The 26,055-nt window shown below is 42.0% G+C and overlaps 1 protein-coding gene across 2 annotated transcripts; it reads right to left on the bottom strand.

Moving 5' to 3' along the window:
• Nucleotides 1-683: 683 nt before the first annotated feature.
• LOC119736358 lies at nt 684-25,856 on the bottom strand. Of its 2 annotated transcripts, none has more exons than XM_038210367.1 (17): nt 25,698-25,856; nt 23,447-23,553; nt 18,032-20,475; nt 17,687-17,786; nt 15,779-15,943; nt 14,474-14,719; nt 13,538-13,591; nt 13,255-13,323; nt 12,268-12,432; nt 10,825-11,049; nt 10,134-10,216; nt 9,003-9,107; nt 7,764-7,914; nt 6,026-6,269; nt 4,593-4,857; nt 3,754-3,923; nt 684-3,659 (listed from the first exon to the last, which is right to left on the bottom strand). In XM_038210367.1, exons 2-16 carry the CDS (start codon nt 23,511-23,513, stop codon nt 3,771-3,773), a joined length of 4,536 nt encoding a protein of 1,511 aa, XP_038066295.1. In that variant the 5' UTR covers nt 23,514-23,553; nt 25,698-25,856; the 3' UTR covers nt 684-3,659; nt 3,754-3,770. The 2 variants fall into 2 exon arrangements, with proteins under 2 accessions (XP_038066295.1, XP_038066296.1); XM_038210368.1 differs by having other exon boundaries at nt 684-3,557.
• Between the last annotated feature and the right edge of the window lie 199 nt (nt 25,857-26,055).

Here is a 26,055-nt window from a genome sequence, read left to right as displayed (position 1 = left end):
TGTGCATTTATTGTTAATGAATTGGAATAAGGAAAAATGCCTCAAAGATGGCTGCCGAATGGAAAGGGTCTATAGAACAATCCGGGCACGCTGTCAATTCCATCACGAAGGCCCCCTTCAATGGCGAGAGCATGGTGTTAGATAATGTCCAGATATTCCGTCACAGGGCAATTGCTTTGTACCATAGCATACACAATGGTTTTCCTGCATTAACTCTAACCTTCCCAAATCCTCTTTGCAAAACGGAGGATTTTGCAGGATTGCGGCTACATGGCCAAAGTGTGTTGCTGATTTCAGAGGATGCACTGTGTCAAGGTCTTAGGCCGGACCCTGTGTTGTTTATGCTCAGCCGTGCATAAATTTAGGCCTAGATTATACTTGAAATCCTCCCCACTGCTCCAGGATGTCACTGACTCTGCCTCAAGATATTGACAGCACTGCCGGAGGATTTTGCAGGATTCAGGCAGTGGTCACCCTTCCAAGAACCATATTGAAGAGGATTTTGCAGGATTGAGGCTGTATGCAATTTTCACACGGAGGCAGTTGGAGGATTTTGCAGGGTTGAGATTGCATCCTAGCAAAGATGCCTAGGGAGTTGGGGTTAAAAGAGGGCCTCATGATTGTACAGTGATCGCGTGCCCGGATCCATCTCTACTGTACTACACCTGGAACCAGTATCTTTGTTTTTTGTACAAAACGCCTTCTACGCACATTTACAACTGTCTGATGTATACATATGCATATTGTTTAAGATATTTCTCATACTATTCCTAAAAAATACCTTCATCTAGATTATTATTTCCACTGATCTATTCCCATTACATAATTACATGGCAGTCTTTGCTGTTTTGCTGATTCAAGCGTTCAGATAAAAAAAAAACTGTGCATCACCTTCCTTGGAAGTATACATATTGGAGAGAAGTAAAAAAAAAAATTCAAAAAAAATCTGGTAGATTCTTGGCATAAAGGGGCTCCAGTTTGGCCCAGGTCAAATTTGTTTTACTTTCATGTTTAATAAATTATGACCGCTTATCTTCTTGGATTTACATGCAAACATTACATGTATACTCGGAAAGAATGCTGCATCCTGACGCCAGTTTCTTCATCATATATTATCTCAATGAAGGTCAGTCATTGCAAAAATGTTGAAAAAGACATGAATCTGGGACTGAGAAACAATTCCAATTTTGTTAGAAAATACTTTGAAAATGCACTCAACTCTCCATAGACTTTGTGCACAACCACAGAAGTGGCGTCAGAATACTACATTCTTTCCGTATATTCTCCATATTGTCGTCCCTGTGTATAAAGGCAAAATAAACATGAGATATTAAAGTAAATATTATGTGACTGTGTAATTTCATGACGAGTAATAACAGTATGATTTCAGTTTGTGGCCCCAGTGGCTAAAAAAAAATCATCACAAAAACTAGCCCTATAATTGCACATTATGAACACTGCTTAAAGATCACAACATCAGCTTTAACCAAAATACTGTAAATTATTTGCTTTTTTTAATTGTTCCATCTGGAATGTGCTGGTGCATTGTTTTCGCAATCCTCAAGATTTGAAATTTTTTTTATAAGTGTATTTCTCAATTTTATTTTAAAATGACCAAAAAGTGAAACAAATTATTTGTTTTCAAAAGCCAACACCAGTTTTTTTTTTTTTAAATCAATGCCACACTTTCCCAGTGTGCATATTATCAAGACATGATTTTTGTTTAAGTCTACAAGTAGTGAAAGAAAGTGCTCAGTTTTATTGATACTGTGATAAAAAAATCTACGTGTAAGTGTTTTTCAAAAATGGTGCTAGACATTAGTATCCAGAAGAATGTGGCTTAAATATCATATTTAAACTTGGGTTAAATAGCTAAATGCTTGCAAAACAAAGTTATATGGAAATAAAATTTAAAGTCAGATTTTTGTTTGCGCATCTTTTCACGACAAAACTCATGAGAGCAATACACCATATGTGAAACATTGGTACAATTATTATCAGATCACAGTTGTCATTTTTTTATTATTAAGACTGCTCCTAGCAGCAATTAAGTGCACGTATCTGAGACAATCTGTGATAGTCTGTGCATTCCTTACGACAAGTAAAACTGTCATCTGAGCCCTCAGCTAGAATAAACAATTCTGGGTTTTTTGTTTTTGTGTCCCCGTTACATCGGATATAAGATTATGTAAATTCTGGACATATTCTTTAATGTCTTCTATCTCCAAGAGTGATTATGTAAAGCAAAGTGCCAGCCACACAAATAAAAAATAGTTTGATGTCAATTTTAATGATACTTGCACGGTAAATTACACAAGTCATTTGTAACGGGGACACAAAAAAGTCACACTTTAGAGCCCCAAATTTACAGAAAGACCCCTCTGCAGTCTACAATGCACATAGGTCCTGTGGCTCCATTCACACACACACAAGAATTATTAGGTTTGCATCATTTCAAAAATCATTTTTATTGGACCTACATTTAATAAAAATGCTGTTCAGAATTTAATCTACCCATGATTAAAATTACAAACATGAAAATTACTTACGAGGATGTACATATTTTGTTTATTTGCATGAAATCATAGAAATTGTTATGTTAAATGTACAGTATAATGTACATGATGTATTAATAAAGTTATGCGCAATGAACCAATAACATGTTAAAGTGAATATCCATGAAAATATATTACACATTGCTACAAGCCAAAACTTAAAAATACAGCAACAAAAATCAAGTTTTAATTTAGACCGTTAAATTATCAGACAGATCCCAGTTAGTATACTCAGTGCAGTTCCAAACAACTTTCTTTTAGAGTTCCTCTAAACGTGAAAATACTTTTTAAAACATTTCCGAAAACTCGTGAACACAGGAAAAGTCAAATAACCAAATTGCTCTCAATATTAGAAATATGAAATGGCTCTATCATTGTGATACATTTTACAACGGTTGTTTCCGTGTGAAGACAAAATGCAACGGTGCATAAAGGTTAACAACTAAATGCTAGAAACAGAGAAATTACGTCACAAAAATATAACTTGAGGAACAGCACAATATTTTTGAAACACGTCTTGCGTTATTGTTTACATGTTAAGTAGAACGGCCCCATGTTTCGAAAATCTCTAAAATGAAAAGCGAACGAAATTTTGCATCTTCCTTTTTTTATAGCAGAAAATGCAAACTTAATAGTTTATATTATTTGTTACTGTTGTATTTTAACTGTACATTATTTCTACAATCATATAAACATGGATTGCCAGAAATAGGCATATTGTGTCAGTTGGTGTTTATTTGAATTTCTCTAGATCAGATAAGTCAACGAAGATATCTTTTTTGCGCCAATAAACTGAACAAAGCATCTTTATTCTTTCTTAGAAGCCAAAAAATACAGCAGTTTGTGTAAAAAAAAACCAAAATGTGGAATGCAGTAATGTTGTCCTCCTGTTCAAAGTGATGAGACGATGACCTTTCTAAGCCACCTCTACAGCTTTTTTCTTTTTTCATCTTGATCATCATCGGGTGCAAGTCCCACATTTTCTTCCCACTTGTCAAAACTCTGTATAGCCGGGAGCGGAAATCCAGGAAGTTTTGTCAACATTGGCTTATCTGGCTCCCAGACCCATATTCTTTACATTCAATGGTTCTTGAGTCTGGGGTGCTGAATGGTAACACATAGCAACCGATGAAAACTGGTGTGCAAATGAATAGATGTTTCTATACAGTGTTTATACAGAATCGGGGCGAGTACCTACCTAGCCCAAGTCTGGGGTCAATCGATGATGTAGAAGACCAGCTCCATGACGACCGGTCCCCCTTCATGCTGCGACACGGCGTTGTGTAAGACCGGTATCAGCTCGTTGTCCAGTTCATTCATGTAGACTGGTGGAAGCACCTCGCCCTTTGACCCTGCTTCGTAGCCGACCTGTCAACAGAGACAATACAAATGTCTGAATTCGACAACCTGTTGTCTATCCTGTCAGTGCCGATAATTTGTGGACAAACTAACCATCGCAAGGCACTCACAAGTAGAATCAGACGTGATGTTGCAGGCAACAATGAATGCACAATGATCAAAAATTGGCCTCAGTTCATTTGAATAATGAATTGAGGTGGTCTGAGGATCAGACGTCGATGTGTGCAGACAGAACCACACTACAATGATGAGAAACAAAAAATGCGGATTTTGAGGTGCTTTTCAAACTTCCTAACCACCAAAATGTATAATAGCACCGATAATAGTAGAAAAAAAGTCCAAAAGCTGTAAATGCACTATTCTGTTGTAAGATTAGTACATCTTTATCATGAACAGCGCCCCCTAGTGTAATGTGGTGCCCAGCTCCCCCACCCCCTTGTTTTCTTTTGGATTTTCGCGGCCGAGCAATTATTTTAGTCATCCCCCATCCCCTGCACAGATTTACGCCACCGCATCGAGCTGTCATCTTCCAAGGAAGTTGCAATCTATGGGAATGTTTCTATTGGCCTGGTTATCAGGGGTAACAATCATAACAACTGCGTACCATGCTGTGAGCACCTGTGGTTGATATGTAGACTATTATACATCCGCTATTATTTTCTGTCGATAAAATCTTACATTATCCGAGTCCACGGTCACCCGCAGTGCCAGCATGACCATGCCAGCCTCCTTCAGCTCATCCAGCTGGCCCGTCATGGCCACGCAGAACGCCGAGGACAGCATCTCGGCCAGCCGGCTCAGGTCCACGGGCGACTCGTTGCTCTCCAGGAAGAAGACCTCGGTCCAGCGCAGGGAGTGGGACCGGCCCCGGAAGTCGGTGCCGTTGTGGATGCGGATGCTGTCCACGCCTTCCAAGGAGCGACGGTCGATGGGGCTCACGACACTGAAGAAACAAAGAAGGAGGCAAGATTCAAGTTTATGTTACCACAAATCTAGAAAAAGTTTAGTCTGTAGTGCCATCTCTCTCTTCGGACCATAATTTTATATTCATTTTATCTTAATGTTATCCCATTCATTCATTTATTCGTTCGTTTTGGTTTATTATAAAAATCTACCATCGGGGCCCGAAGGCCGAATTGGGGTAGATGACGGAAAAAAATTCAACATCACAACATTTAGCAAAAATTTGCAATAAAAAAAGTAAACATTGAAATACGATAAAAGAATTGATTCAGTAGACAAAAAAAAATTCATCAAAGTCAATAAAAACAAATGTATGATTAAAAATACACCAAAAGAGGACATGAAAACATTGGGGTTTTTTAGCGCTAAAAATCTTAGCACTTATTAAAGCGATGCTCCTAAAAATGTGTAGAAAAAGTCTAATTCATGAAAACATAATCTGTTCACGATAAAAATCTTGAAGTTGATACCAACAAATATTAAGGAAAAATTAAAATATTAAGAAAATGAATTGGAATTTGACTGGTGAGAGATTAAAAAACACATAAAGCCAAACTTTCCACCCCCCCCCCCCCAAATAAAAAATTCAATTTTCCAAAACTCCCCCCCCAAAAAAAAAAACTTTCCCACCTCAAATTTTTTTTCTAGAAATCTCCACACATTTTCCACAATTCACTGACCAGGTTTTTACCCACCCCGCCCGGCTTGCCCCCCCCCCCCAATTTTTTTTTTTAAAATTCAGTATAGAACTTCACCTGGGTCTCAGGGTATCAAAGGTAACATTTAACACCATCAGAACAAACAACAGGCTACCCCTGTCACGGCAAGACATACATTTAAACTATTAAACTGTTTACAAAGCATATTTTACCTAAAAGGATAAGAAGACCTTTTTCGTTAACTATTCTTTTGGAGAGTACTTTGAGCCTGAGATCAATAAATGATATAGTTGAATGACACAGAGACAGTTCTTTAGATACTTTCATTTAAGAATTTAGGGTCATGCTCCAGTTCTCGGTCTAGCTCTAGTCATGCTAGTGACCTCATGTATGGACTAACTAAATGTTACACAAGAGGGCGCCATTATCGTAACAAGACCTATTTGTGCTTAAAAACAAGGGGGCAGGGAAAATCGATCAGACACTCACCCCATATTGATAGTCTTGTCGTCGTCCACCCATTTGACGGTCACTGTTTCGTCGGGCTGCTCGGCCTGCAACGCCCCGCAGGGTATGGGCAGGTCCAGCATGTCACGCAGGGCCTGACGCAGCGCTGCCATGGTCTCTGGCAGGATCTGAATCATCAAGCCGTCCTCCACGATGCTGGATTTGGCCGTCAGGCCCGAGGTGGTCTTCAGGGCGCCGTTGAAGACAACAAAGCTGGCTCCGGTAACTGTTGAATGATAACAAATTGGAAAAATACTGCAAGTTATATGTAAACTCGCGCGATCCCCCTGGCATGCTGGTTAGTATTTATACAGTACGTTAGTAAGCACACTTTTCAGTTGATCTGAACAAAATCAACAATGACCTCATTTTGACCCCTAGATGACCTCTGACCTCAAATGTCTCAAATCATCTTAAAGGGAATATACATCATTTGCTTTTGCTGTAATTTTCAGAAATGTATGGAATTGGGGGGTTGGAAATATATAGCAAATATAGTTACACTGACTTTTTTGAGGTTTTGGGTTCGAAAATGCTATAAAAACCAAGAAAAACAATCATTTTCCTGTAGTCTGGTTCCCTGACTCCATATAAGAAAAAACAGAGCAGTTTACATACATTGGGGAATTGTAAGGTCAGGGAACCAGTCTAGCTGGCTTGTACCCGTTCATAGGTGTGTAATCGATTGCAAACAAGTGCGATGTTCAATTGGGGCCAGTATTTGAAAAAAAAAGCCAGTTTTTTCCAACGCTGGTCGGCCGACCAGCGTTGGAAATTGATACAAAAATACCACTTTTCTTGAAAATGATAGTATACCAGGTGCCATGATTTTACAGGATGCTTTACACTGTCATTCACTAACAGTCCAGCAAGGTATTTCAAAATGATTTGGTAGTTTTATATTTTGATGTTTGCAAATGTTGTATTTTCCCTTTAAGTCCCCTACCCAAAGATTGTTGTCAGCAAGTTTGGTTGAGGATGAAGTCTGACTTTCCACATGATAGAAGTTATAATCTTGTCAATGTTTATTTCCTAAAATGTGTACTTTGCCAAAGCTAATCCAAATTTGATTGAGGGTTGAATTTTCTACTCGCAAAACTGCTGCGCGCTTTCTATTTGAGCTTTAACGTCTGTCAAGTGTGCAGGGAAATTCGACACATGGATTTTTCGAGTACGAAGCACGGATACGCAACGGGTAAACGCACAGCGCATATTACACACATCGAAAACGGACGCATGGATTTGAGACCTTACTGGTAATAAACAGACCAAAGTAAGAAAAGATCAACTCTTGCAGTCATTCATAAATAAATAAATTGTAACGCTTATATAGCACTTTCCATCGTATCAACAATCTCAAAGCGCTTTACAGATATTCCCCGTTCATCAGGCCATGGGACCACGCGGTAGCCGATATCAGCGCACATTCGTTCCTCTACCCTCACAGGTACCCATTCATACTCCTGGGTGGAGAGAGGCAATTGTAGTTAAGTGTCTTGCCCAAGGGCACAAACACCAAGTTCCTGGCGGGGTTCGAACCCATGCACCATCGTACATGAGTCAAACACCGTACCATGGCATTCATTGAACTCCAGGGTCTAGTCAATGTGAAATTCATACATACCCTTCTGCTGTCCGAGACCAAGTCCACTGGAGTCACTCCTAAAACTATTTTGGTCTGGTACCCGACTGTCTACACTAGTTTTGGTCTGGTACCCACCCTTCCTTGGTTTGTTCTGTATGCTGATTGCCTGGGTGTGGTAGGTGCCTTCGTCGTTCTGGATGCACACGAGATGGGAGTCTGACTCCGAGCTGAAGTTGGCGGCGATGGCCATCACGTGCTCGTTGGAGTTGTTCACCACCTTCATAACCTGTGATATCCCCGTGAAATATAACCACTTGTCAGTACTAATAATCCCTCAAATTTGTCAAAATTCAGATTTTCTGTTATCTATTCATGAAAACAAGCACAAAAGCACGAACAAGGCAACAATTTACACATCACTCAACACATCACTCAAGTGCGGTGCAGCGGTTCTTCCACAGCTGTGGTCCGGGTTCGATTTCTGCCCTGGTCACATTTGAATTTCGCTACCTGATGCCCTGGGTTTCCCCAGAATACTCTTCTGGGGTTTTCCTCCCACCTCTAAAAACTGTAATTATTCTCAATGTCTTCCCTCTACAGGTTTCTTCATGCTTGCGAGCTTACAGTGCCAAGGGCGCTTTGGAGGAATCCTTGGTTTCATTACCAAACATAAATAATAATAGTAATAATAATAATTACCAGGAATGGGTCATTAGGGAGACTTTCCCATAGACTTGTGCACAAAAATGTTTCCAACTTAAATGTGCCCTAACCCAATTTTCGCTTGTCCTTTTTCCAAGAATTAGACCACGAGCAACAAATATAACTTAATTGCAACAGTAAAATGTTGCCTCTAAAGGAGGGCTGTGCCATTAGGGAGACAGTTATGTGTCTCCCTAAAAGCCGGTGTCTCCCTATTATCGAAAAAAATAACGATAAGGCCAAAAAGAAAAATAAGTCGGTCTCTGGTCAGCGCGCGTCGATTTTAATCATGCGCGTCGATCTTTTTTTCCCCAAAATGTTCCGCGGTAGCTCCAACAGCGCCCTCTATTTCCGCACCTCCTCAATTTGTTTTACCAAAGAGCACCAAAGAATGGGAAATTGCACCAAGGCAAATGATCGAAAGCACCAAGGCAAATTATGGAGGACACCAATGTACATGAGGACACCAAAAAAAGCAAAATAGTACCCCACCTTGTCTGTACAATCCAAGCTTGAAGAAAAAAAAAAAAAAAAAAAAAAAAAAAAAACCCGCATCGCCGCGTCAATTCCGGAACTTTGGTCTGACCAGAGACCGAATATTTTTTTTTTTGGCCTAAGGTGTCTCCCTAATGGTACGTTTAGTAATATAAAAATAATAACAAATCACTGTACCTCATTGTATCTGTTTCTTGGTATCTGGATCAGCGTTTCCCGGTCCTGCATGTGGATGACTATGCCGGGGATAACTGGCAACTTGTACTGGTAGTTCTTGAAATCCTGACACGGAAAAAAAAAAACAAGACTAGGATGCTGAACACTTCTCCGGAAGATAATCAAGATACTGACTAAAACGACATCTCAAAATTACTGAAATGAAACTCATTTACAAAGGTGCTCCTGAAAATTTGTCCAACGATGCAAATTTTGAATTTGACTTGGTTGAGTGACTTTCAATAGCATTTAAGGTTTTGCATGATCCAATTATGGGAGGATTTATTCTAAACTCTTGAGGCTGTTTTTTTGTTTTGTTTTTGCCAGGGACTTTCCTGAAACCTCAAAAATACTCCATAATGAACAAACCAAACGGCACACTGTTTTTACTTTCCTCTTGCAAGCCCCATGTAAAGTAATAGTGACTGTACTTTCTTCAATCCTACACAATCTTCTAAAACTTGGTGATTTCTTAATGATTCAGAAAGGTTTAAAGGCACATAGGATCATTTGCAAACACTCAAAAACCAAACTGCCAAAATACGAATTAGCCCACTTGATTTTAAATCAATAATCGTCTTCAAACATCACCAGCCGTAAAAGCTCAGCTTAAAAGTTACAAATTTTCAACAAAGTCCTTTTGAAGGCCCGTCTTGTGAAAAAAAAGTGGATTTTATAAATCATATTGTTTGTCTAAGCAGGGTTGTTAATAAAGATATTGTGTACTACAGCTGTTGACAGTTGTTGAAACAAGTATTCTGTGTCATTTTCTTTGTTGTTCCAAACAGTCAGAACGCACAATATATTGCTTTTCATGAACGAAAAAGGTTTTAGAGTCATTGCGTTTATATTCTTTGAACAGATTGAGCAATTTCAGTAATTTTTTCATCTAAAATATTTTATGAGATTGGCTTTCCAATCACTTTTATTTTTGGTGCTACATATTTTTTTAAATATGAAATATATTTTTGGGGTTTGGGTCCCGCTTTTTTTACTCACCCTTTACAATGTAATACAGATGCTTATGGATAAAAGATAAATTTAAAAATCTTTTAATGCAAGTGGTTGAGAAAACGTTAATGACCGACTTACAGCCAGAAGGTTCATAATGGTGTGTCCAATCTCCCCAAAGACCGGCTTGCGGAAACGCACACTCATCAACGGGCAAGGATAGTCTGGCAAGAAATACAAAGGGTTACGTATTATTACCATGCATGAGTCCGGGTACTGTACACGCATGGAACAAATGCAGATATCCTGCAGCATCGTGGCAACTTTAGTTCCCAAAATATACATTTTTTGTTATAAGACAACAAAAAAATGGTTTTCAGTGAGTTTTCCCAGGGCTTTGAAATCAAAAGGTGGGAAAGCACTCTTCCATTTCTTTTTCTGAAGACTACAGCAAATTAAGTTTTCCAGGATAATTGTGAAACCTAGATGCTACATTTTCACCATTGAGGGCACACATTACTTGAACCAATGTATCACAAATAGAATTAACCCTAACCGAACTCAACCCATCAAAGTTCAACAGCAGGTTTGTGTTTAAATCTGTTGGGATAGGTACAGTACCCCTAAACAGATGGTCTTTTACACTGGGGTTGGCATACCTCCAGAAACTAAGTCCAACAGTGTGTGTGTGTACGATTTCCCATGTGGGTGTTGGAATTTGCCAGAACGGGTATGGTTCCTAGTAAATTAGGCTGGGGAGTTAGGGTTAATGGGTTTCATGTAAAGACAAGTAGATAGTAAAAGTACGGTTTCAGTGGTGTTCCATACTTACATCTGAACTCCGCTCCCAGCCTCAGCAACAGCCGCAGGGGGAAGACTTTAGCCCAGGGGGTCTCCCACTTCTGCAGCAGGATGGCGAAGAGGTAAGGCGGCTCTGGGAGTAACAGCTTGGCCAGACACTGGAAGGACGGTCGCAGGTAGAGGAAGCCTCCATGCTCGCGACCGCCCAGGAAACTCTGACTGAAGAGACTGTGGCCCATGTGGGATACCGTCGTACCTGGTGACAACAAAAATATCGACAATTCAAGGATTTAGCCCAAACACCCCTGGCAGTTTTGTAAGTTGGAATCCTGAAGCTGAAATTGGACATGTGCGGTACCCTGTCTGCCGTGCAAAATTCTAAGCAGTTTCATGAAAGTGTGCCAGGGCTCAGACTGGAGGAGAAATAACTATTGAACAGGAAGTAGTAAAGTCTATTCCGAGCCAACATGGCTCATGAAGCCAGCGTTTATCTCTTATATTTCTATTTCTCTCAAACCCCGGATGGGATGCCAGTCCATCACAGGTTACTCTCTGGCCACCCGCGGTTCCCATTTATACTCAGGCATGCAACTGGGAAGTCACAAAAATCTTTCAAATCTTTCCAAGACTTTGTACAGTGTTTTTCTATTTTCAATGGCACACATGGGAAGTGAAAAAAGAGGAAATCAGCTGATCTGGGAAAAAGTTGCATGCCTGTATACTCCTGGGTAAGAGAGGCGAGTATGGGTAAAGTGACTTGCCCAAGGACACAACATATGGCCAGCTGGTTGTTTCTGAAGGGTCTGATAGTTTCAGGGTGAACAGACCATTCTGGGTTTGACCAAAAGAGCTATAATGTATATTACATAACTAGAGTGCTAACTCCTAATTCTTACGCACAGAGACACTTTGAAGCCATCCTGCGCACAGACATTTTGAACTTATGTGCCTGTTTGTAGAACATAATGAAATTAGATGAAGTAAATTTTGAAAGTGTACACTAAATACAATGCGCAAGAACAACACACGCAAACAACTTAGCGCGTTATGATGGTTAAAAATGTCACAGCGAAAATCATCTGCAGTCATCTGCACTGAGCAAAATAAAACGCTCTTCACTGATTGTGCGTTTCAGTTTTGGGCGTATTGGCTTTGATAACGCACCGGTATAGAATACAAATGCAGATATGCAAATAGCCGCACAAAAGCTTAACAAAATTTTGAGTTTTCCATAGGTTTGTGCACAAACACGGATGCGCCCAGCAGGCATCACTTTGTACATCGAGTCAGCGCTCTAGTAATTTAATATAGCTCTATGGTTTGATCATAAGCCCCGCCCACCTCTGATTTGTAGACATTTCTCACAGTTCTTGTGACCGAATTTGACCCAGCTACCGTGATCACCTGACCAAACGCCACAATCTAATTGGTCAATGTGCGCATGTTTGATTGGCAGGGTGGAAGGGTCCGTTACCTCTAGACGCCTGCTCATACAGGGACTGGAGATGATGGAAGATATCCTTAGGGATCGCCTTCTCGTCCGGTAGACACTCCAAGACGATGACGATCTCGTCCTGCCCCACCGTGGCCATGCCCTTGGTGGAGAAACACCAGCAGGTTCTGTTCACGCAGCAGTTCACTGTTAGATGAAAAGGAAACGGCCCATTAAATCATCAACTCTTTCATTTCTCGTAAAATATATACTGCAAGTAAAACTTTCGCGGTCCCCTGGCACAGGCAGTTAGTATGGACTAAAAGGAACAGGGATTAGCAAAGAAATGGGTGGGCAGCTGTGCTAGTCCACAACTGTGAAGCTATAAAGAGGCTGTTTACTATAATACGAAACAATAACTTTCATGACACTAGAGAAACACAGTGACATAAAGCATCCATTGGAGCTCGGTAGCCGCGGTGTTTCTAGGGACCAGTGAGCTGGCCTAGTGTATTTATATTGACTTCAACATACACGGCCTGTCACTTGCACTGTTCGCCTGAGTCCAATCACTTAACCAGACACACACACGGGACACACACACGGACACGGACTACCCCCTGTCTAGCTTGAAAGCCAGGGTGATAAAAAGGGAAAAGTAAAGTCTGTCAAGAGTCTACATCAATTTTGCCCACACTGTATTTTTTTACCGTTTATATCCCAAAATTAAACATACTTTCCACTAATAGCACGGACAACCTCGTTTCACTTGGCACCAAATTTCCAATTTCTAAATTTCTATTTTAATGATTCAAATCAACAACAACAAAACATTCTTCTAAGCCGCTTCAATTTGATCATGGCAGAGCCATTTCCAGTTTCACACAACTTGCGCAAAAATGGGGGCCCAGATGTCAAATACTTTGACTCAACGCAAGGGGTAAAAAAAAATGCAAGGGGGAAAAAAAAAAACCCGCGATATCCCAAGTGCAGGAATTAAGGAGTGAAAAGCAGGCATCCAATACTTACAATCCAAGATCTTTGTTCGGACTAGCAGGTTTCTATTCAAAGCGAATACCACAGGTAGAGCACTTGCGTCTGGAAAAGAAATATCACAAAGCACATGTAATGAATGCGCATTATATTATTTTTTTTTTAATAAAAAATATATATGCATTTGCTTGCTCAGGAAATATTTTGAATATTTTTGAAAAACAGCTTCGGTAAAATCCACAGGGTTTTCCCTTAATTGCAACACTTTAACACCACAGTATGTTCCATGATCAAACCCTACGTACAACATTATACTTACTTTTCATTTCTTGTATAAGCTCATCAGCATTAGGGTTCGGCCTTACACTGAATTCTGAAAGAGAAAAGTCAAAATAGAGCAAACGACTTTCTTAAAACAATGAACTGTTCTGCAAGTTAAGGCAAATATCAAAGTGTCGTGGAGGGTTTCGTAGAGAAAGAGTCAACACATTAACACTTGTATAACATTGTACTACATTGTATTTACTCCTTAATGAATCCATGAAACCACAGAGTGCAGGGCGGATTGGGGCGGTATAAGGCAGGGCACTTTGGGGCAAAACAAGGGATAATGAATTAATCTAGTCTGAATACAGCCTCACATCTCTTACGGTGGATTGAGAGTGTGAAAAAAAGCCAGCTTGTCCTAAGCTTGTCAAAGCTAGCTATGACGTAAGGATCAACATTTTTTTAATATCGGGCGTGATCACTGGCTACATGGCATATACGGGTTTATTGCTTCTGACTAGCACCCCTTGAACAAGGATATTGACAAATTGGGGAACCGCCAACATAGGGCTGGATAGCTCAGTTGGTAGAGCACCGGATCAGCAATCCGCAGGTCGCAGGTTCAAACACCACTCCAGTCAATTTCTTTGTTCAACTTTGAAAGAATTATTAGAATGCACCTTGTCAGTTTCCCTTAGTGGTTTATTTGAAATTTGCAATGAAAAGCCGTATCCTCTCTGTGTGATACCCGTTTGCTATTTCTCCGTTTGGCAGCATTGCTAATGTTGCTCTAGCATCGTGACTTCAGACGTGATCCCTGGCTACATGGCATATGGTTTACGGCTTCTGACTAGCGCCCCTTGAACAAAGACAATGACATGAAGGGGAACCACCAGCATAGGGCTTGATAGCTCTGTTGGTAGAGCACCGGAACGGCAATCCGGTCAGGTCTCTTGTCTAAGGTTCATCTTTCTTGGGAATAGCTTACCTCCTCTGGCGTCTGAAGCGACAATGACGGGAGGCAATCCTTCCTCATTCCCAGGGATAAGGCTGGACGCTGAGGCATCCCCAAGGCCCCTGGGTCTGCCTTCTATTGCATATGGAGGCACGCCGCCAACCTCGATCCCGACGGGGGTCGGACCGCCCATGACGACTGCGTCTTGGGTCGGTTGCTCAACGCCCGGGTTGAGGCCGTCGGAGAAACGAACTTTGCGTGTTTCTTTGGGACGCGAGCCTACGAGGAAGATATATAGGTTGTTTACCATCAACCAAAATGATGTCACGCAATCCCTGCAATCTGATGCAATCTGTGAATTGCATTTGCAGGTCAAGTTTTATTATACCTAACCAAAACTGACACAGAGCTTTTTTTTGAACAGCTGGTATTTTTGTAATGTTTTTTCTAAAGCCTCCATACCAAACTGTATGAACTGATAAACATTTAATTTTGAAATAGCTCCAGTAAAGAGACATCAGATTTTAAACCTGTTTTCTCAAAATCTATCACTTTAACCATGTCAAGGCCATTTTTCGTGCTCAAAATTTTGCTGAGAATGTTTTTATATTGAAACTGTCTCACGTACACATTCACATGTTGTCTGAAACAGCTTTAACCCCAACCTTCCTCAATCCTCCAAAATCCTCCAGGCAGTTTTGGAGGATTTTGGAAGATTGAGAATGAATGGAAAAATAGTGTCGGTTCATTTTGGAGGATGCATTGTGTCGAGTACATTGGCTTAACCCTGCATTGTCTACGCTCAGTCATGCATAATTGAGCCCTGCATTGTACTCGATATCATCCGCACTGCTTCTGAATGCCATCGGCACTGCCCCAACCCCCTAATAACAGTGATTGTCGGGGGATTTTGAAGGATTGAGGCAATGGTCAACCCTCCACTGAACAAATTCAAGAAAAAAACGGATGATTTTGGAGGATGGGGGCTGAATCCAATTTTTAAAACGATAGCAATTCAAGAATTTTGAAGTACTCAAAATGGTTTCTAGCCAAAAGGGCAGGAGTTAGGATTAAAGGTTATTTTGCAAACTGCATCATCTAAAAAAGAAATCTTGATTCCTGTGGGGTAAATAAAAGGGGGGAAGGGGTGGAATGGGGGTGTACTCAAAGCCAGTAACCTATCTAGCCCCCCACCCCACCAAATTTGAGGAAGGCAAAAATGCAACTTTTTACTGTTCAAAGCCCATTGAGTGCCCCCTTCCGTCAATGAAACCCCCTATTAGTGCCCCCTGTGAATCGGACCCCAGTTACGACACTGCTTGTTACTATTTTGCTCACCGTCAGAGCTCGGTCGGCGGAGTGAGGATCTGTTCCCAATGTTCCCGGCCGCCAGGCTTTCGCTGGTATTGCTGATGTTGCTGAGGTTGTCTGGGTCCTGCGAGGGGGGCGGTATGGGCTCTGCAACTGGATTGTTCTCCACCTGGGTCCGCTGAAGAGCTTGCGCTGAAGTCACAGACATCAAAATTTAACCAGTCGCATTCTCAGGGTTAAAGCTATAGTCCATCATTTGCAGCTATCCGAAAAGTAACTGGTGTAATTTTTGTTGAAAAACATACTTGGTTGAAAGATAGTAAGGGGACTAAACTCCCTGTGAAATTATTCTTTCTGGCAAGCTGTCATTTTGAAGTAATCAACGAAAGAAGGCCTTTCGAACGGTGCGTCTTAAGACGTGGTTGCTATAATTCGTTGGATCAGTGCGCGACATCGCGTAGCTGCAATCGGCTCAGTGAGAACGTGTCTCTGACACTGAATTCAGGCCCAATTCAAAACATGATTCAGCAACTTTTGATTTGAAATTGAGATCCTAGAATGCTGTTTTTCTCGGAATATACAGCTGAAGCTGAGCTTAAACTTCATCAGAATAGTTGTTCAGTACCCTTCTGTAGATTTTGAGCACTTTTGTTGCTTCAAACGAACAAAATGCACAAATTACAAATGATGGACTATATCTTTAAAGAAATCATTCTTGGGTATTTAGTTTCTGTGCTCATACTCAAAACAAGTGGTTCGTGGACCGCATGTGTCACCCTTTTCCGCGGTCGATGCACATCCTTATGTTTTGTGTTTAAAAAATGTCAAAATTTGTGCATTTTTAAACAACGATGCGAAATGACCTTTGACCTCCACGTTTCAGAAAGTATTGTGATGAACCCCCACCCAAGGAACACTCCCTGAAAATTATATGAAAATCCATCAAGTTCTATGGACAAAGAAACATTGGAAGCATATTTGAACATGACCTCTATTGACCTTTGACCTCAGTAATCACATGAAGAATTGTGGCTTCCCACCCAAGGGTCACTCCATCCAATTTTCATCCAATCTATGAAAGCAAGAATGTATTAAGTTATACATTTGTGTCAAAAACGGAACCTAACCTTCTGTGAATTGCATCATATAATTGACCTCATTTGACCTTTGATCTATGACTTTTGACCTGAAATATATTCCACAATGTCTTTGGTACTCAATGACCTTTGTGTCAAAGTGTCATGGAATTCTGGAAATGTACTTAGGCAATGAGAGTAATTTGAAAAACTTTAGCATAACCTTTAACACACGGACAACCGACATATAGAATTTAGGACGCGTAGGTGTCTCCCGAAACATTCAGTTGGGCGACATAAAAATGTATTGGGTTGAACAGATGGATCCGCAAATCAAAACAAATGGGGAGAATCAAACTTAAGCCTGTAGCAAGACACTTTTTTTCCTCATCATGGGTCACCGGGGACCAAAACTCCCTGAAGGATGGGATTGAAATCGGGAAAAACAGGCATAGTGCTTCGCAACAAGCCTTAATTCGTGGTCACGTGTGGGCTTGCGGTAAGGGCACAGGATTCATGATTGTGAAATTGTGGGTTTGAGCCCCGCCGTGGCCATGCGTGCTGTGCCCTTGAGTAAGGCGCTTTACCTCAATTACTCCTCTCAACCCAGGTGTTAAATGGGCACCAACATTGTTCATTGCTGGGAAGGCAACAGACTTGCTATGGAGGAGGTGTGGCGATCCCTCCACAGCAGCATTTCATGGACTCGAGTCTGGCCCAATCGCTCCGAAAGAGAGACGGGCACTCCGTTCCTGTGAACACAGGTTCGTCCCCCTTTACCCTTTTTTACCTAAAACAGGGGAAGAAATTGTACCGAATTCAGTGCACTTTCTGTATGGTGCTTTGCAACAAGCCTTACCTCTTAGGATGACGTTGAGACAGCTGATACAGACTCTGGCCTCCTTGCTCTCCATGTACTTCAATTTCAGACGCATAGAACAGCACTTGGCACAGAAAACCTTCAAAAACAATTACAAACCAGGCAATAAAACATGTGCTGATACCCCTACATGGAGTAAAGTAGCAAACACAAACTGTAGGTGGTAGAGAGGGTAAGTGTGAGTGTTTCCTTAACCCCCCCCCCCCCAAATTGGGCCCCACCCCTACCATTACTCTCTAACATGGGAGTGGAATCACGACAAAGAGTTCTCTAGACTACCAACAGATTAATTTTTGATATAAATAATATTGTGTTTGATCTTACTTTGCCACATGCTCTACAATGATGTCTCCTCTTCCGAAAAGTGAACTTCTGTTGACAATTCATGCAGTTCAGGGCTTCTGCATCTGGTACCCAGACTGGCGCCACAGCCCCTAGCTGCATGACGCCCTCGGAATAGTCCATCACCCGTCTACTAAACTCCCCTTCTTCGGAGTCGGTCTCATTGGATGGCGTGATGGAGTCATTGTCCGGGAACAGGTTGTTTTGGGCGACAACGTTGGGAGCCGCGACTAACGCCGGCGGGTTGACGTCGGCCGGGGGTTGCTGGACCTGGGGTGGAGGTTGGAATGATTGCTGCTGGGTAATGTCTACCCGAGTCGGGTGCAGGTTTTCAGACGTCGAGTTCTGGACAGGCGCGCCGAATGCATCATCTCTTCCCCGGATATCTTCGACGATGGGGCTCGGGGGCAGCGCATGGGCCACCTTACGTGGGCCCGCTTGGTCAAAATTCAGGCTCAGTCCCTGCCGAAGGCCATCTGATCTTCTTTCTGTCTCACTTCCCATTGCATTCCTGACGTCTTGATAGCTTGGCGGGTCAGCCGGCAAGAAAGAAGGAGTTGGGGCAGTTCCTTGCGGCTGCCGTTGGTCTGTGGAACTCCTAGTGCCAGGTGTCGGGGCAGGAAACCCTGCCGGATAAGCCAGGTTTCTTTGCTGGTTGGCATTAGTGTTGCTCTTGGGGATGGGATCCAAAGAACTGATGTCTGGTTGAGGTCTAGGTTGGACTCCTTGGGTCCCCGCTATTGCAGACACTGCAGGGGGCACTCCTTGAAGGTCGGCCTGGGAGGTAGTAAGCACTTGTCCTCCGCTGACTGGTATTTTGGATGCCCGAATTTGGGAGTTGCTATTGTTGATCTGAGTTGATGGGTCTTCTACTTGGCTGCTTCCGTAAGGCTGCCTACCAGGCAATGCCTGGTTGTTCCGCAGGAGATTTTTGGCATTTTTACTGAGCACATCATTGGGAAGAGCGGTTTCTTTGGTGCTGCTTTGCGGTGAGGGATCTGCGGGTATTGCTGTTAGTGAAGGGTTTGTGGGAGAGATGCCCGACTGGGGAACTGGAGATGCATCAAGTAGATGTGTGCTTGGGACGGCAGACACCAGCGCATCCGGCCTGGATGTCGAGCCATTCTGGCTGAAGAAGGGATCCAAGCCAGCCAGCTCGTTGCCCTGTTGCAAGGCGGGCTCCTGGTGCCGTGACTTGGTGTATTGCTCATTGAGGAGCTTGGACACAGGGCTGACCCTATCTCCTGGCACGCTCAAGTCGTCAATGTTCAGATGGCCGGGCTTTCCTTGTGGCTGATGTACAGGCTGAGTGACAGGTTTGCCTTTGTCTTGCATCGGCATGATGCCAACTTCTTTTTCTAATGCTTCAAGATCAGCATCCGTTACTTTGACACTCGCAATGTTTCCAAAGCCCACAGTGGGCTTTGGTTGTCCGACTCCTTTGTTTGACTTTGATGGGGTTGTTGCTGTTTCGTTGACAGCCTTCACTGGACTATCCGGGGTTTTAAGGTTGGTGATGATCTTAGGTCTTGCTCCTTGTTTGACGTATTCGTGCATGAGCTCAGGTCTTAGCGGCGCTGGGATCAAGGCTGTGCTAAGGGGCTTTACCTCAGATTCATTGGATTCGGTCGCACCGGATTTGGGATCCTGCTTTTCTGTGCTTACATCCGATTCTTTCTGGATGTCCCCTTCTTTCCTCGGCGACTGGTCCATGCTCAGTGAGTTGCCTGACACAGGTGGTGTTCCCCGTCCTGTTTCATTTTGCGACGGTTGGCTCACAGCACTGGGTTGGGCTCCTTTTGCATCAGTGTTTCCGAAACTCACAGTTGCACTAGGAAAGCCATGTGATGGCGAGCCGGAACGAACCTGATCAGAATTTCCCAAGACGTGCGGCTCAGCAACCGACGGCATGAGTGATCCTGTGTCTGCAGTTGAAGGGATACCACCCACGACCCATGCAGAACTGACTGGGGGAGTGGGAGAAGTGACTGTCTCGTTCGTTTGAGAGAGAGGCTCTCCAGAGTAGTCAGTTCTACTCGTGTGGGTGGGCACACCCGGATTACCTCCATCCAAGCTGGTTGACTGGTTTGGGGCACTCACAACACTCTGCACAGCGTAAGTTGACGCTGGCTGGTAAGAGTCCGACGTGATCCCCAGGGAGTTTAGAGACAGTGTCTGCGGGGCCGCCGGCGCAAAGTCGGCCTCGGACAGATCCAGCAGGAAGTCGGTCGAATTGGGTTCATGTTGTACCGTGGTTTGGCTGCTGCTTAGGCTACTGTTATCCACAGAGCTGTATCCACCCGTCTCCTGGCTTGTGCGGTACCCGTTGCCGCCGTTCACTACCTGGGTGGAGTTGGGGGTCCGGTAGGTTTGCAGCGTCGGTTTGCCGATGGGCACGGGCTCTGGTTGCATCACAAAGGTTGAGTCTATCCAGAAAAAGAAAAAAACAAACCACATCAATTCATCGTTTATGATGAATATATGTGAGGCTAATTGGGCACAAGCAGTAGTGGAGAAAAGTGCAATTAAAAAATAGGAGTTATTTATTTTGTGGGGAGATTTTCAGATTGATTGATATTTGTATTCTCTGATAAGACTACTACACATATTTTAAAGAAATAGTATAAAAATTGTTGAATAAAAGTGTTTTTAAGGAAAACAATTGGCATCTTTTATGTTCACGACTACAAAACCAAAATAATGACAACAGCCTCAAAACATCCTGTGAAATGATTGGTGTGATGTCAGAAAAACGGAATTTTTGTATCAATTTCCAACGACGGTCGGCCGGCCATGGTTTGGAAAAAAAATCTTTTTTTCAAATACTGCCCCCAATTTACCAGCTAGTCTAGTTCCCGGACATGACAATTCCCCGACGTCTATTAATTGCTCCGTTTCGTCTTAAGTAGGGTCTAGTATCAACACAAAACTTTAAACAGGTCAATGTAACAATATTTGCTATAAAATACTAACTCCCAAATCCATCCATATTTCTGAAAATCACAGCAAAAGCAAGTGTTGTATATTACCTTTAAAACTCTCATCAGAACGTCACATGTACGCAAACACGGACATGTCATTACTAAGGGAATAAATGTGTGCTCCGGAGGTTTTAATCACTCTGTTTAAGACCACTTAGAGTCTGGGTGCTGATAATTACCCAAGCCGGAGGCGAGGGTAATTATCAGCACCCAGACTCTAAGCGGTATTAAACAGAGTGATAAATACCGACGGAGCACATATTTATTCCCATTCATAAATACCTTTTCGGTGAAAAAAAATCATAAAATTCGTTCAAAACATCCCGATTTTGTTCAACAAATTCACTTTATGCTTTTTGAAACATCCCTCTTGCAAAATAATGGAGTGTTCAGCTGGCGAGTAAGATGTAAACAACCCTTTTATGGAGATTGACGCGCGCATATCATGTTCTGCGCGATGTCGCGCAGAACGCACCTGGCACGTTGCATTTTGAATTTAGAACTATAAAATTCTGACTCCCTGGTAGTGTTGCGCATGCCTACATGAGGATTGTGTACGTTCAACCAATAAAACGATAAGAGGCACTGGATTTTTAGGAGTCCACATTTTATTGTGACACTGGAAAAGTGTTTAAGACCAGCTAGCCATGTCTTTATCATCCGTTTAAGACCGGCCACGTGACGGGCTCTCGACCAATAGGAATGCGTAAACTGTCTTAGGTATTTATGAATAATAGTTATTTGGAACTCATTGTCATAACCTTTCCCTACCTGTCACCAATTCATAATGTCCTACACTCCCTTTCCAATATAGCAACTCAAGCATGAAGGCCAAATGGTTACCGCATTATTAGTCACGCATGACACGGCTAACTGGATTGAACTGATAAACACGCATGTATCATGTTCCCTAATAACACGTATTCTGTCGATTCCAACCCAGTAAATAACGTCCCGTTGGTAACGTTATAATCTAACATCCGTAAAACAACATGATGTTTCCATAACATAAAAGGAGCTTTTTTTGGAAAATGTCATGGGTGTTTGTATGGAGTGAAGCTACATCTACCACATTGTTATTTCAATAAATTCTTGCAAAAAAATTCACAGACTTTTATCAATGCGTACTGAGAGTGAAAATCATAGAACTAGAGCGCATACTCCTCATTCTTACGCATGGAGATAATTTGAAGCCATCTTGGGCAGAGACATTTTGACGTATGTTTGTAGAACATTAAGATGGAGTGACTTTTGAAAGTGTACTCTAAATGCAACACGCAAGTACAACATACACAAACAACTTAAGTGCGTCTTGACGATTAAAGCGTTTTTTGCACAGAGCCAAAATAAACCTCTCATTTACTGATTGTGCTTTTCGGTTTTGGGCGTACCGGCTTCGATAACGAACCTGCATTTATAGAATACAAACGCAGATATGCAAATAGCCATAAACAAGCCATACAAAATTTCGAGTTTTCCGTAGGTTTTGTGCACAAACATGGACGCGCCCAGCAGGCATCACTTTGTACATCGAGTCAGCGCTCTATTAATTTAATATAGCTCTACGGTGAAAACCCTTGTCAGAACAGCCATTTAAAGTGCTTATATCTTCCTAACAGTCCTGAATCCTCTAATTTTAATACGATTTTGCACACCCCCCTAGGGAGTTAGGTTTTACCAGCTAACATTAAAGCTATAGTCCATCATTTGCAGCCATCTGAAAAAGTAACTGGCGTATTATTGTTGAAAAACATACTTGGTTGAAAGATAGTAAGTGGACTAAACTCCCTGTGAAATTAATCTTTCTGGCAAGCTATCATTTTGAAGTAATCAACGAAAGGAGGCCTTTCCAACGGTGCGTCGTAAGACGCACCGTAGGAAAATTTAAATTAGTAGTTCGTTTTGTTATTCGGCGCAGCGCGCGCAAGCACTGGCACGACACACAGGCGCGCGCGGTTGCTATAATTTGTCGGATCAGTGCGCGACATCGCGTATAGCTGCAATTCAAAACAATTCAAAACATGATTCAGCAACTTTTGATTTGAAATCGAGATCCTAGAATGTTGTTTTTCTCCAAATATACAGCTGAAGCTGAGCTGAAACTTCATCAGATTAGCTGTTCATCACCCTTCTTTATAATTTGAGCACTATTGTTGCTTCAAACGAACAAATTGCACAAATTACAAATGATGGACTATACCTTTACGTTAACCATGTCATACATTGAGGCCTAAACTAAGGTGGTACCAAATATATAAAATTCACTTTCACTGCAATTATTTTTGTTTAGTTTTCCAAATTGGTGGGAAGTCTCCGAATGCAACGACCAGAGTGATGGAATTGCCCACATGCAGACTTGACAGTATTTCTGCAAAGTATGGCGAACGAAACATGAGAAATAAAAATTCAGACGGACCTTCGTTCTGCTCAAACTGGTCCAGAATGGAGTCCAGATCAGACGCCGCGGCCATGAAGGAATCCATGGTGGCTGGAGGCCGTTACTCTGCTTAACGCTTTATCTCACTGTTGATCAACAGAAGAAAAAGGCAAACAATACAACAAAATGTAGATGGGTGTGACACTTATCCATTTTACATAAACAGGTGCAAAGGGAATGGTAGGAAGGAGCTTTAAAGGGAATATACAACATTTGCAAACATCGAAAAATAAAGCTACCAAGTTTTTACGAAATACTTTCCTAGGATGTTAGTAAATGACAGTCTAAAGCATCCTGTAAATCTATGCCACCTGGTCTGAAGTCATTTTCAAGAAAATGGCATTGCTGTATACATTTCCAATGGTGGTCGGCCGACCACCGTTGGAAAAACCAAACTATTTTTCAACTCCTGCTCCAAATTTACCCTTTTTTTCAGTTCAAATTTTGTTTGCTATTGGTTACATGTTCATGAACGAGTGCAGGCCAGCTAGACTGGTTCCCTTACCTTACAATTTTCAGGCATCTATAAATTGATCCATTTTATCTTAAGTGGAGTCAGGGAACTAGACTACTTGAACATTTTTGTTTTTCTTGGTTTTCTAGCACTTTTGCGAACACAAAACTTCAAACATGTCAGTGTAACAATATTGGATCTATTATACTAACCCCTCAAATAGTTCATTTCTGAAAATTACAGTAAAAGCCAATGATGTATATTGCCTTTAAGTCACACACATAAAACTGAGCAAATTATTCTCCGATGAAAAGAAAAATTGGGGGGGGGGGGGGGGGGGGGAGTAACTTAATTCAGTAACAATGAATGCACAAGAGAGTCTAACTCATGCGTATCCCCGCCCACAAAAACACACCCACCTCAAGGATGGCTACTCCTAGAACTATAAGGCTCCACGTAGTGGAGCCTCATAGGTTCAGAAGCCCGCAAAATTGTTGTCAGCACAAAACACTAATTAAGTACAAAAACGTCCATCCCAAGCAGGCCGTTTTTCACAGAACCGCTGCACAGTTTGCCCCTAAACTCCATACAATACCTCATGACATACTCACGTTATGTGCACCCAACAAACATCGGTGGATTCTGTCTGTTTTTCGGCAAAAATGATGAAAAATATGCCCTTTCTGCACTGAGCCAACCTAACACTTGAAACGAGCACGCGTGCAGAATGATCGCAGTCATTTTCGGTTCGATCGCTCGGAGCGCGCCGCGGGGGGTATGGTGTAGGAGCGGAACGATAGTATGCACATGCGTACAAGTGCAAGTACGTACCCCCCGCGGCGCGCTCCGAGCGATCGAACCGAAAATGACTGCGATCATTCTGCACGCGTGCTCGTTTCAAGTGTTAGGTTGGCTCAGTGCGGAAAGGGCATATTTTTCATCATTTTTGCCGAAAAACAGACAGAATCCACCGATGTTTGTTGGGTGCACATAACGTGAGTATGTCATGAGGTATTGTATGGAGTTTAGGGGCAAACTGTGCAGCGGTTCTGTGAAAAACGGCCTGCTTGGGATGGACGTTTTTGTACTTAATTAGTGTTTTGTGCTGACAACAATTTTGCGGGCTTCTGAACCTATGAGGCTCCACTACGTGGAGCCTCATAGTTCTAGGAGTAAAGGATGGCTGCAATGCAAAGAGTCTATAAAACTGAATACAGAGCTCCACTGTACCTGCAGGTCACACACCTGTCATTAGACGGTTTGTATAGAACAATTCCAGCTGCTTTAAAGTAATTAGTGCATCCTTGTATATCAGAATACACAGCGGTCATACATGCTATTTGCGGAGAAAAGTTGATTTTGAGGAAATCAAAATTGGGACTGTTAAGTTTGCTTGATAATCACCATGGGGCTATACCCAGGAAAAATTGAAGGTGTTAAGTTTTGCTGTATTTTTTCAGGCAAAATTTGCAGTGAATTTGTCCAAAAAAGACTGCAGTAATTTAACCAGCACCTGACCAAATGGTAGGAAAGTCACATTTTCTTTGAAAGTGCTTTCAAAATTACAACTAACATGACTTGATATGCAGTGTGCACGTAGGCGCTATTGGTAGTGCAGATAGTAAATTTGCCAGTCATCATTCGTGATCATTTTGGTGAATTCAGTGGATCGGCGTAGAATTCTTGGAAATCGAAATTGTAATCATTATGCCTTGTCATGAGATCCACTTATTCCCCTACAGGCCTTATATTTACGTGCATTATTTCGTTACTTGCCTGCCGACATTTTTCACGTTTTCCAAAAATCCATTTGTCGATTGGAACTTGAAAGTCTCGTCCGCGAACCGATCCGACACATCATGACATCATTATCTTTCCGTGCCAGGTGGTACACGTAGACAGTTCTCGATGCTCATCAGTTGTGCACGGGTGTGGTATTGGGTACACGACATTATCGGGCGAGCGTCTTTAATATTATTCGATTCCACGTTTTTTTTTCGATTCTTTATACGATTTTCATCGAGTCGATAGAATGGACGTCGATACACAACAGCAGCTGGACAAAAAATAATATTCTTTCTTGAGCAGTCTGTATAGAGGTTTTTTTTTATTAATAATAACATGATTTGAACTA

Source organism: Patiria miniata, unplaced genomic scaffold (genome assembly GCF_015706575.1).
Source record: "Patiria miniata isolate m_02_andy unplaced genomic scaffold, ASM1570657v1 HiC_scaffold_3, whole genome shotgun sequence".
NCBI classification, from domain to species: domain Eukaryota; kingdom Metazoa; phylum Echinodermata; class Asteroidea; order Valvatida; family Asterinidae; genus Patiria; species Patiria miniata.
The sequence above is the reverse complement of the archived record's forward strand: the minus strand, read 5'-3'. Positions and strand labels throughout refer to the sequence as shown.